This window comes from Chrysochloris asiatica, unplaced genomic scaffold, assembly GCF_000296735.1.
Source record: "Chrysochloris asiatica unplaced genomic scaffold, ChrAsi1.0 scaffold00350, whole genome shotgun sequence".
Classification (NCBI taxonomy): Eukaryota; Metazoa; Chordata; class Mammalia; order Afrosoricida; family Chrysochloridae; genus Chrysochloris; species Chrysochloris asiatica.
Genome location: NW_006408868.1, coordinates 1,651,327 through 1,663,485, shown reverse-complemented (window position 1 = coordinate 1,663,485; position 12,159 = coordinate 1,651,327). Strand labels below are relative to the sequence as shown.

Below are 12,159 nucleotides of genomic sequence, written 5' to 3'. Positions count from 1 at the left end.
GTCCCCTAACATGAGTTGTTGGATCCCTCTTTTTCTGAAGCATGATGCCTGGTAGAATGACAGACAGGCCTTTGTCATTTCTGCTGCCTGCCCTGAAGTCTTGTCTCTGTTCTCTCCAGCCAGGGCATTTTTGGGTAATTCATTTTAGGTACTTCATATCTGAATTCCTCCAAAGTCAGATTTCTGCTGGGAAGTGGGGACGGGGTGGGAGGCAGAAAGGTGGGGCATGAACATAGAGATCAGTTGCTGCCTTCGAAACTCCAAGGGTAGATAGTACCAGAGTCTGGAAAAATCAACAACAGATAATAATAGCATATTGCCTAACACAGTTTCTGCTGCCAGCGGGACAGTAAGAGCCAGCTTTTCTGAGCTCCAGCAATGGGCACATGCTAACTTTAGTCCTTTAGAATTATATTTTCAAATCTCCTCAGAGAAAATGAAGAAAGGCCACTTTGGTATTCTCCAAATTAGGAATTCTCTGACTAGTGCTATATAAAAACACCGTCGTATGTCTGTTAAGGATTAAGTGAATTTTAACACTTTGAGGGAGCTCTTTAAGTACTTTTAGAGCCAGGGTTTGGTGCGTGGGAGGGGGGAGGGGGCCTTGCCAAACCCTGAACCCCTGTATGACTAAGCATCTGCCTGTTCCTGCAGGAGACCCTCTGCAGTGTGGAGCCTGGGTTGGGCAGTGTGCCCTTTACATCGTGATCATGATTTTTGAAAAATCCGTTGTCTTCATCGTCCTCCTAATACTTCAGTGGAAAAAGGTTTGTCTCTGTTACCCAGCCCAAGCATCATCTAGAGAAGCTAAGCAAGATAGTGCTTCTTCCCTAGCATCCTTTCTCACTGCCACCCTATTGGAAAACCAAATCTGTTTGTATTTTTAAAACCTCTTGAGTGTACCCTGGATTTGGTCTGGTATGGCAGCTCCTGACTGACTTTCAAGAGCATTAGCTTGTCATTCTTTTACTTAGCACACATTCACTTTATTTATACAAATGTCTGCTAGAGATTACTACCTTTAGCTGCCTTGAAAAGCCTTGGGATATAGTCAGCTGATAAAAATGCAGGCTTGCCTTGGGGTGGTTTTCTGTCTGATACTTGTTTCCAAGCCTTGCTTCTGTGTCAGGAGGTATTTTCTACATTCACAAACACTGTTCACCGTCCTTGGTCCATGACCACCACTGTGATGGCTCCCTGAGAAACTACAGATTCCCCAAGTACTGTGCAGTTACCCACTTTTACTGCTTATTTCCAGGGATACCCACAGGAAACCAGCTTCAGCACCTCCGGGAATAACCAACTCGAATATTGGCTTCCCTTTGATTTTATTTATGTATTCCTTACTTTTTAAGACAGTATGAGCTGTTGTCCTTCATGAGATGGAGGACAGATCTCTGTAGGAAGTGGTCTGGCCTCGCTGATAGTGTGTATGGTGATTGCCCACTGACCATGTGCCCCAACTGCCTAAATGAACATACCCCTGTGGACTGTAGGCCGCATTCCACCCTCCTTGAATCTGAGGTGTAAGTCCACAGTGAGGGTAAAACTGCCCAGATCAGTCAGCGTGGTCTCCAGGGGAAGAGGGTCCTCCTTAACTCACATCTGTATAGCCTGTTTCCATCAGCGTTCTAAAGGGGTATCTAAGCTGAGCTCCCCTCTTGGGGCCTCATGGGCCAGGCCACTCCACCACGGTGCCTCATACATTTTCTCCGTGGGCTCCTTCCAGCTCACTGAGTCTGCTTCTCTTTACAGGTGTCCCTACTGAATCCCATTGAAAACCCAGACCTGAAACTGGCCATCGTCATGCTGATCGTCCCCTTCTTTGTCAATGTCAGTGCCATGTTGCATTTTGTACCCCGGTTTGCTCCCTTCTTCCCAGGGCTCCTGTTCAAAGTTCTGAATCTAACAAGAGAATGCTCACCTTGTAGTCCTCAGGTCGTTAACAGCTGTTTCTGTGCCCCCTACTACCTTCTCCCCCTGCTTGGAATGACAGGATTGCTTCCTTGGAAGGAAGACCCCACTCTAGGGCCCCGACATAAGGTGAAAGATTCTGGACGTGTCATCTTATTCTCCCAGCCAGGAGTCAGTCCTTTGCTGAGGGATCCTACCCTGGTGTTAAGCCAACTTCTAGAGCAGGCCCTGTGAATTCCGAACAACAGTTGGCAATGACTAGAATTAGGAAACAGAGAGAGGAAATGGTGAAAGAACTGAGGCAAACAGATGATGACAGAGTGTGGCAGCTACCTCAAGGAGTCCATGGGGGCACCCTAACCAGGTGTCCAGAGAACTTGGTCCCAGGCCAGCTCTGCCACCTGCTAGGGAAAGGTCAAGGTAGGCTGCCCCCCTCATTTCTCCTCCAAAGCCCATCAGGTGAATTGTGTGCCATCATGCTGAGTCCAACTCATAGCAGCCTTGTGGAACAGCGGGGAGCTGCTCCACAGAGTGTCCGAGACTATAATCATTACAGAAGCAAACCACCAGGTCTTTTCTCTTGTGGGGCAGTTGGTGAGTTTGAACCGCCAACCTTCAGACAGCAGCCAAGTACTTTGCCATTGTGCTACCTTTCTTGCATGTACAGGGCAGGGATTGTTTTGCCAGTTCTATACTAAGAAAGCTGCAGCAAAGGAAATGGAGCTAGGGAATGCCTTTCTAAGTTTCAAGGACTTTCAAGGCTACTTGATGGGGATTTTCTTTCCAATGTTCTGGATTTTACAGTCTGGAGGGGAAGATGGGCAACAACACTGGGGCTGGGCTGCTCTGCTCTGCTGCATGGCTTCTACCAGAATAGCTCTTGCTGCTTCTTCCCACAGGCATTGATGTTTTGGGTGGTAGACAATTTCCTCATGAGAAAGGGGAAGACGAAAGCTAAACTAGAAGAAAGGGGAGCCAATCAGGACTCGAGGAATGGGAGCAAGGTTCGCTACCGAAGGGCCGCATCCCATGAGGAGTCCGAGTCTGAGGTAAGGGTCCTTTGTCCGCGGGCTGAGCTCTCATACTGGCTGACCCGCGAAATCTCTGGTCCCGTGTTTGCATATACCGTCTTTTCTCTGTAGTTCTGGGTCACAATGCTAGCCAGGGAAGGGAGAAGAGACTGAGCCCAAGAGTGACCCAGGTCATAGCTTCCAGCTGAGCCAGGGATTTTGGGTACCTATTCCCACTGTTCCCCAGGCCTCCCAAGGACTGAAAGATCAAGAACCTGGTAGAGCTTGCTTCCCTATAATAGCTTCTCAGCCAATGGAGAAAATAGCAGCTGCCTTGTTCCAGGACAGATGGCAGGAATCCTCATGGTGGTTATGTGCCATGGAATTACTTCTGATTCAGAGACGCTGCATAGGTTTCCAAGGCTGTAAATCTTTACAGGAGCAGAAAGCCTCATCTTTCTCCCATGGAACAAGCTGGTAGTTTTGAACTTCTCACCTTGAGGCTAGCAGCCTATTTGTAACCACTACACTACCAGAGCTCTTTAGAGATCCTAATAGTTTACCTTTAAGTAGTAAGACTTTTGAATCCCTGTCCTCCACAAAAGAGCAAGGGACGGGATTGATGAAAGAAGATGGGGATAGGACTCTTGTGGACTCTTGTGATACAATAGTGAATAATTGCTATCAGAACTGACTGTGAGGGTTGGAAATGTAAAGGTAGATGTTTTGTAGCAAAAGGAGGGGAGTGGTTGATTTTGCAGTCTAGGAGCAGAGGTCCCTGGGACCATCAAAGGAGAAGAGCAGAGTGTGGGACCCTACCCAGAGAAACAGTGATGCCAGAGATGAAGGCAGCGATGATGACATGGAGAGATGGAGCAGCTGGGGACTTTAGACACAGAGAGGGAGAGGGGCTGTGTGCTGATAACTGAGGGGCAGGCTTGTGGGGTATACCCTTTGGTTGTTTGATGATGCATGGAGGGGATTGTAACCATGACAGTGAAACAATATATGATAGGATGAATATAAAGCTAATGTTCTCCCATGGAAACTATCACATAATTCACAATGAAACATTAAAAAAAAAAAAGAGCAAGGGACTGATGGCAAAGACAGCTAGAAACTTTTAAAATAGAAGTATAGCAGGACCGCATAGAAAGAACCTCATCTCCCTTATTTCTAGTCTCCTAAGTTCAAAGGTTTGTACTTCATTGAGACTAGAGGTCATAGTAGAAGATTAGAGGCAAGGAGCTGGGTTCTAGGCAGCCTGCAACACTCTGTGGTGCTGGTAGTGAGACCAGCTGCCTCACACATTAGTATTGTGGAGCACTGAGCACAATGCTGGCTGCAGACTGGGCTTTCCCCTTCATGGCCTCAGGCCACAGCTCCCCATTGAGAATGCTCAGATGGGGCTTCAGTTCTAGCAGACAGTGGGCAGACAACAAAGAGCACCAGCAGAGAAGGGGGGCATCTGTTGACTCAGTGCTGGTTTTCAGCCACTTAGAATGCACTGGGAGTAAGAGTCTGTTCTATAAAGGGAACCTCCTCAAGGGGTTGGCAGCACTGTGCTAGGGACCCAGGGAGGGCAACTGAGGAAGGCTTTGCCAGCAGTGACTCAGCACCATGCCTCTCCACTGCCTCAGATCCTGATCTCGGCTGATGATGAGATGGAGGAGTCTGACATGGATGAGGACCTCCGCAGACTGACACCCTTAAAGCCTGTGAAGAAAAAGAAGCATCGCTTCGGACTACCCGTATGACACATTCCCCTGCTGGGGATGACAGGGGTGAGGCCCAGCCAGCCGCTTGGCCAGCAGATAGATGGTCATTCCACAGCGTCCTCCTCCCTTCTCTCTCTGCCCTCTCCTCTTCTACCTCCACTCCTCTCACTGTCTCTGCCCACTCTTCCTGCTCTCAGACTACTGTGACTTAACAGAGGGGTGACCAACCAGTGCCCAAGGGGGCTGTGGGCAGTCAGAGGTCCCTGATTCAGTTGCACTACAAACACTGACCAAATATGCAAGCGAGGAGTTTTGTTTGTTGTTGTCCTGAACCATTGTTGTGAGGGACTGAGGGCCCTTGTTCTGTGTCTGACTGGTTGTCATTGTGGAAGAACACGCCAGTGAGCACACAGTGATTGACGTGTCCTTCACCAAGGCTACAGGGAGGATGCCAATGAGACACATTTTGGGATGAGTCACTCATTGACCAAGTTGGAACCAGTATGCTTTCTTATTCAAAATGGCTTTTGTAACTCTTGATTTCTAAAGTCGGTTTTATGAGCTGTCACAGTGTTAATGTTTTTTGAGTATGTGTTGATTTCCTACAAAGTACCTATGGGACTAATGGGCAAAACCTAGATTTTTAAGTCTTCCGTATGTTCTTTGACTTTTATATTTTTAAGTTATATTTTCATACTATTGTATTTAAAAAGCTCTTTCTAATCCCCAAAGAAATGGGTTTGTCTGCCTTCCATAAGGTCTGAACTGGTGAGAGATAAAAAAGTCAGGAGTTTTTTTAAAAGTTTGGAATATTATTAGGGAAGGTGAGGTGAATGATCCCAGTAGGAAGGGTAATGGACTGTGACCAGAAACCAGTAAGCCCATTGGTTCTCTGAGGGTCAGGTGTGAGCAGGGTGTGCTGTTCTGAGAGAGGTCTGGGTGCCTGGTGTGTGGGAAACCAGAAGGGCTCTCCCTGGGCCCATAAGCTGTTTGACATTTCTGCTGTCAAAGTTAGAGGTATTAGTCTTTGTAAGTTAAATTAGCCAGAACAGATCCAAAGAGGTCTTTTTATCCAGAGAAACTGAGACTTCCAGGCTACCCCTGTGTGTCCCTTGCCTCTCTTCAGACCCTCCAAGTGTCACTTAAAACACAGACTCAGTGTCCTTGCCTCCCACTGCTGCCCTCCTCACCCTGTAGTGGGGCCGATCACTTCAGTGACTCACTGTGTAGACTGGAGAATTCCAGTCTGAGCAAGTGATCCTGCTCATCACATCTTCCAAAGCTGTAGCAGGCTGGGGCTGGGATACTTCAAGGCTGGTGTCCCCTCCTGGGATTAGCCACAGTCCTCAGCGAGGGCACAGGCCCTTGTTTTGGGAATTTGCTGCTCAGCATTCGGATGTGCAGCAGCTGACTAAAGTACCTATTCCCACTCTGGAGCTTTGTGCAAGGTGAAACAGCCAGGTTTGTCATGGCCAAGCAGCACTATGGACACTTAGGAACAAAACTGATAGGCACTGTAAACGAGTGTGACAGGAGCAGGGGAAGGCACTCAGAACTTTCTTCTTAGACATCCATAGAAACATGCTTTACATGCATAAGGCACTGTGGCCACCTGTTAAACCCAGCACCCTGGGACTGTCCTTTGCTACTCTAGCGGTCCCTGGACACACAGCATGCCTTGAGAGACAAAGCACATCATCCCCCAGGATCTAAAAGCTAGAGGCTGAGAGGAGCTGTGACTTACAACTATGCAATTAGAGGTGGCTCTGCCTGGATGGGCGTCTGTGTGGCCAGAGAGAAGAGACCAGGTGTCAGTGGCACGAGAGATGGAATCCATCACTCACTCACCCACCCCCATCCTATGGCTGTGTCACTCACTGGGTCTTTTCCTGCCAGTTCTCTAGTCAAGAAGATTGGCCAGAGCTGAGTTCCATTTGGGAAGACCAGAGCTGACGTGTGGGTAAGGCAGTCAGTCGGTCCTGGCATCACTCCCCTCCCATCTTCTCCCTCCTGTGCCCACAGCTATTTCTTCTTCCACCTTCCTAGAACTCAGAATTGGAGCTTCTTTTTCAGTCTGAGTTCCTAACATTTCCAAACTGGAGAAAGGAGGAGTTGGGGGGAAGGAGTCATAATCTGTGAAAGATAGAAACACAAGACTTGTTCCAGCTCCACCAAGCAGTGGTTTGGGGGACAAAGAGGTAGCAAGAGAGTAATGCATTTTTCATGTATCCTGATTTTCAGTAAGGGCTTTAGTGTCTGCACTGTATGGAGCCATAACTAGGGGATAGACATCTTACAGGTGGTCAGATCATGTAGGACTTCGATGTGTGGGCTTGGACAGCATGGCTTCCTCCCAAGTGTTCTTCTACACACCTGCACACACCACTCACATGCCAAGTGACTAGGGGTTTTTCTGTGGTGCACTGCCCCAAGAGAGATGACTGCCGGGGCCCGTGGCCAGGACTCCCTCTCAAGCTGCCTTCCCTCACTGGAATCAGTTTTCTCACTCCTGCTCCGAGGTGCCTTACAAGGTGCAGCTCTTCATTTGGCCAGATGGCTGGACCAGATAGCCTGAGGCAGGCGTCTCCTCATTTGAGGAACAGCATGACACCAACTGGATATAGTGTGCTATCAATCAGATTTATCCAAATTTAGGCCTTGGTCAAGCCTCTCATGATGACAACTGCCAGCCAAGGGCAAGAAGCAACTTCTGTCTAATGGAAATCATTCAGTGCATAGCATCATTCCATCAAATAGAAGAGATCATTGTTGCTGTCAGTGGGATTTTGACAAAAGCAAGGAGGGACATCAGTGAAAGCCCAGATGATAGTGGATTTGTGGTCCCTTCAGGCTGAAGATGTGCGTGTTGAAAGTCTGTGGCCAGTCAGCCCTCTGGGCACACTGGTGGCCGCCTGCCTGGAGCTGTAACTTGTGCATCTGCCTGACATTCTGCCACAGGGAGTCTTGGTTAATAGCAACTTGCCATGCCTCTTCAGGGAGAGCACGTAAAGACTCAGCTCTAACCTCTGCCCTCCTTTAGGCAGTGGATATGTGCCTGCCGCAGCCAGGCCAGCAGTGGCACTAAGAGGACTGCCGCGGGCCAGAGCAGCCAACACAGAGGATGCAGGCAGGCTCTTAGAAGAAACCTCCCTGCTTCCAGCTGACAACAGTGCACTGTTGAACTCTGCAAAACGCCAGCCACTCCAAGGGCCTTTTTTGGTGAGGGACTGTCTTGGAATGAACACCTTAAGCTCCCGGGTTGGTTGGTTCTAATTTGATTTTCTTTTCATGATGTTGATGACAAGTTAGACCTATGTGAGCAAAACCATGGTCTGCTTCTGGCTGCCATCCCGGTGCTGGTGTTTAATTAGTGGTGTTAAAATTCACAAAAACAAATTAGAAAAGGAAGGGAAGATGGTGTATTCACATTGTAAAATGGTTTACAATAAAGTGTGACATCTGATTACAGATTTTTTTTAAAGAAAAAGAAACCTCACTTTTTTGGTTTTGTGTTCTCTGGAGTTAAAACTGCTAAAAGGTAAAAATAAAAAGTCCCTGAGTGTGTTAGAAGACTCCTCCAGGGAAAAGAGCTCTGCGGAGGGAAAAGGAACAAACTTGCCATGTCCTCTTCTTCCTTCACCACCTGAAGAATGGTTGTGTCGGGGGGTCAGGTGGCAGGAGGGCAAATGTCTCCAATGCAGACGAGCTGTGGGGACAGTGCTGAGGCATTAGGAACCCCCATGGTAGCACCCCTGAGCCCTCTGTCATCCCTGCCCCTACCCACAAAGCCTGGCCTGCCCTCAGTTCTTGGCCCCTGGTCTGAGTCCCAGGGTTTGTGCCATGCTGTCCATGGGCATTCCTCACATCAGCACTGTCTCAGATTGAGCCTGGCAGTCCTCTCATTGGCTTCTGGGGGCTGTACCCAGAAGGGGGCATTGGGTGGGGTTTGAAGTATGACAGCAGAGGAGTAGCATTTTGTATAACCAAATGTCAGTACCCATTTAGGTTCCGTCTGCCTGGAGCCTTCCAGGATAAAAATAATCTTCATCACAAATGAAAAAGAACCTGGATATGTCTGAACTATTAAGGAGGGCCCTGATCTGCCTGTATCCACTCCCCACATCCTCTCTGGTCTTAAGGGCTTGTGAAAGGGAGGAAAGTCTTCCCTTGTGGTGATGGGAACATAGGGAGCCTCTATTTTAAGACCGTTTAGTGACCTCTCAGGGGAGGCCTGGGTCTGTCCATCCCTTTATAGCTCAATACCTGGAATGGGCTGTTAGATCCTGTGTTGGCTTTCAGAAATTTAAACTGCCAGCCAGGCCTATCCCGTGGCCTCAGGGCCGCCAGGCCCCATGCCACTCCACCTTCATCTCATCAGTGCCTTCCATAGGAAAGCAGTTTCGTCCCTGCCCTTGCAGGATCCCTGTACCCCTGCCTTGCTTTGTTCCTCTGCTCAGCTTGCACAGGGAACCAGACAGAAGACACAGGGAATGATTCCCAGGCATCCCGTGGCCTCAGTTTCTCTGCTTGTGCACTTGTGGTAGCCCTGCCCTCTGAGCACTCCATGAACAGATGCATCTGCGTCCGACATTGGAAGCTGCTGGCCTGTTGCATACAGGATGTGAAGTCTCTCTCCCCTGGGAGAGCAGGAAAGAGCTGAAGGAGACAGAAAAACAAGCTCAGCCATTCAACCTGGCTCAGGGCCCTCCGTTTCCCAAGTGGGCTGGTGCCAACGGACAACAGTTCAGACTGTCACATTCCAGAACTCACTTCATAAACACACTCGCCCTGAGCATATGGCACTGCCAGTCCCAGCCCCTCCCACCTACAAATAAAGCAGCTGTTCCTGAGGGCACGGGGTCTCCCCAGCTATCTGCTGTCATCAGCCGCAGCCCCCCAGCTGGCAGTACTCAGCAAGCCCCCATCATCTCCAAGAATAAACTCTGAAGCAGTGGCTGTGATGGACCTGAATCATAGGGCGCAGGCAGCAGAGGCCTACCGGGGGAGGGGGAGTGACTTCCTGGGATAGGCAAGCCGACTATATAAGCCCAGAGGGCTGGGCTCTGCTTACATCGCTTCCACCAGCCGCCGCCTGCCAGAGAGGGGCCTTTGGAGACCAACTGTGCACATTGCCCACCATGTCTCAGGTAGGAGGGTCCCACAAATGTCGGGACCACAGTGGGTGAGGGTGGGTCACAGGACACATCTCTGGCAGCTAAGCTGCAGGTATAAACAGAAGAACCTGTCCAGTCTCTGCTCACCCTGATGAATGAATCCTTGTTGTGTTTGGTGGTGGTCCGAGATTTGCTAGGAGGAGTGGTGGAAATGTGTCTGTCCTTATGGGTCCTTGTATGTGTGTCTGTACATGAGGGAGTTACTTGGATGGTGTGTAGTATTGGGTACATGTGTAGTCTTGGCATGTGTGTGGATGGCCCCATGCACTGCATGTATGTGGGTGTGCACACACATGCACTCGAGTGGGCACCCATCACATAGGGACTTTATTTGCAAGTGTGCAAACTATACCTGGTCTGTTCCTAGAAGTGTGTGCCTCTGCTGGGGGTGTCCTGTGTAGTCCAAGCTGAGGGACTAGGGAGTCCCTGGACCTGCCCCAGGGCTTAGGAAGGAATAAGGCGTCAACCTTCTGGGCGCTTGGGGTTTGGGCACAGGGTAAACACAAAATGGGATGTCCCAAGCAGCCTGCACGGAGAGGGTGAGCCCTGACTATGGACTGTGGTTGGGCATTTGGTTTCCCTACCCCATTCCCATCCAAACACACAAGGCACATGCTGGTGCGTCGATTGATGAGCCCCAAAGAACACAAACCTCCAAGGGAACCTCTGCCACTCTGTGAGCAGCTTTTAGAACATAAATTCCTGGCTCCAGAAAGCCCCCAGGGCACTCCGCCTCAGAGCCCTTCCTTCCCCTTTCCCCGCTGGGTCCAATCTTGAACATGGCCAGGTAGATGGAACAGTGTGAGGCCAGTGGCCACTGCCCACAGTGGCTCCCAGTCTTTAGGGTGAGGGCAAGTGTACAAGGCAGGCAAGAGGGTTGGTAGACGTGGTTGAGTGGGGGAGAGAAGCTTCCTGAAAGAGCAACAGGAGCAGGGAAGAGGTATTCCAGGATTAAGGCCCTGAGGCATCGGTGTAAAATGAGGCTCTGGACTCTCCAAGGCTCCGGAAGCACCCATCAAGAAGAAGCGCCCCCCTGTGAAGGAAGAGGACCTGAAGGGGGCCCGAGGAAACCTGACTAAGAACCAGGCGATCAAGTCTAAGACTTACCAGGTCATGCGGGATTGTGGTGAGTGTCTTCATGCTGGGGGCGGTGGGGAAGGGAGGAAAGGGTTCTGTCTAGACAGAAGGGGCCTCCAGTTCCTGGAAGTCAGGTCAGGCCCCTGACTCTGTCTCCTCCTACAGAGCAAGCAGGCTCCACTGCCCCATCGGTGTTCAGCCGCACCCGGACAGGCACTGAGACTGTCTTTGAGAAGCCCAAAGCCGGACCTGCCAAGAGCGTGTTTGGCTGAGAAGTGCATGTTATTCCGTTCCCCTTGCCTCCCCAAACCCCTAGACACAGAAGCCTGGTCCAAGAACCTTTTTCATGCCAGAACATGCCCTTCCTTCTCACCAGCTGTCTCTGGGACTGCCACCCGCCCCCACCACCTGGCCCATCAACCGTGGGACTCTACATAACATTGAGGACAACCCTAAAGAGGATTCCTGAACCTTCCATACGGGATCAAACTGACCACAGCAACTTGAAAGGTTACATAGGAAGATTAGGGGCAGTGAGTTTATGTTAAAATTTAGGGAAAGAACGATTCAGAAAACAAGGGTGAGAATGGTTGCACAGTTTGAAAAATGTAATCTTGTCACTGCGTTGTACATATAGAGATTGTTGAATTGGTGTATATTCTCAACATCAACAAAAATAAAGTGAAGTAAAAAAACTACATGGAGGGTACTGGTTCCTCAGCCATTGCCATTGCACCTGGGCAGGGGAACAGGCTGGCTGTGTGGGAGTACATCTATGCCCTTTCCTAACTTTGGGGAGGGTCCCAAGGCTCACACCTATGTCACCTGCTAAAAAGAGCCCTAAGCTTGAGACCTAACATTGATAGACCTGCATCACTTGGGAACAGCCTCCTCCTTTTTGGCAGCTCATATCCCCTTCTTTCTAACAGAGGAGTTGCCCTGGAGCGAATTCCATAAAGCAGGCCCAGTGACTTCGCAGAGTGAAGCAGGAGGGGCCTGGTCTCACTCTACCCCCTGCCATCCACAGAAGCCATCCAGATACTTCCAGCATCCCATGGCTCTATAAGGGGTCCCTGCTTCTTGACCTGAAAGCAAATCAAGATCTTCTCTGGCCAGTAGGAGCTACACCCTCCTCTCCCAACAGCCTTCCCCTTCCACCGCCACAAAGCTGCCTGGGATATGGGAATACCAGGTTCTTACCTCGTGTGGCTCTTTCAGCCTCAATGGCCCCCTGTGTATGCAGCAGTCTGATTCCAGGGACGATAG

General features: G+C 49.9%; 1 protein-coding gene across 1 annotated transcript in view; it reads left to right on the top strand.

Annotated features, from left to right (window-relative positions):
- The window catches only part of TMEM110 (transmembrane protein 110), a 99,481-nt gene extending 88,316 nt beyond the window's left edge, over positions 1 to 11,165 (top strand). The window contains exons 5-11 of the mRNA XM_006876035.1: positions 655 to 767; positions 1,756 to 1,833; positions 2,814 to 2,963; positions 4,565 to 4,675; positions 5,956 to 5,961; positions 10,816 to 10,942; positions 11,059 to 11,165. Of these exons, the coding sequence (XP_006876097.1) occupies positions 655 to 767; positions 1,756 to 1,833; positions 2,814 to 2,963; positions 4,565 to 4,675; positions 5,956 to 5,961; positions 10,816 to 10,942; positions 11,059 to 11,165 (692 nt within the window). The remainder of the gene's footprint in view (positions 1 to 654; positions 768 to 1,755; positions 1,834 to 2,813; positions 2,964 to 4,564; positions 4,676 to 5,955; positions 5,962 to 10,815; positions 10,943 to 11,058) is intronic.
- Positions 11,166 to 12,159: the final 994 nt, after the last annotated feature.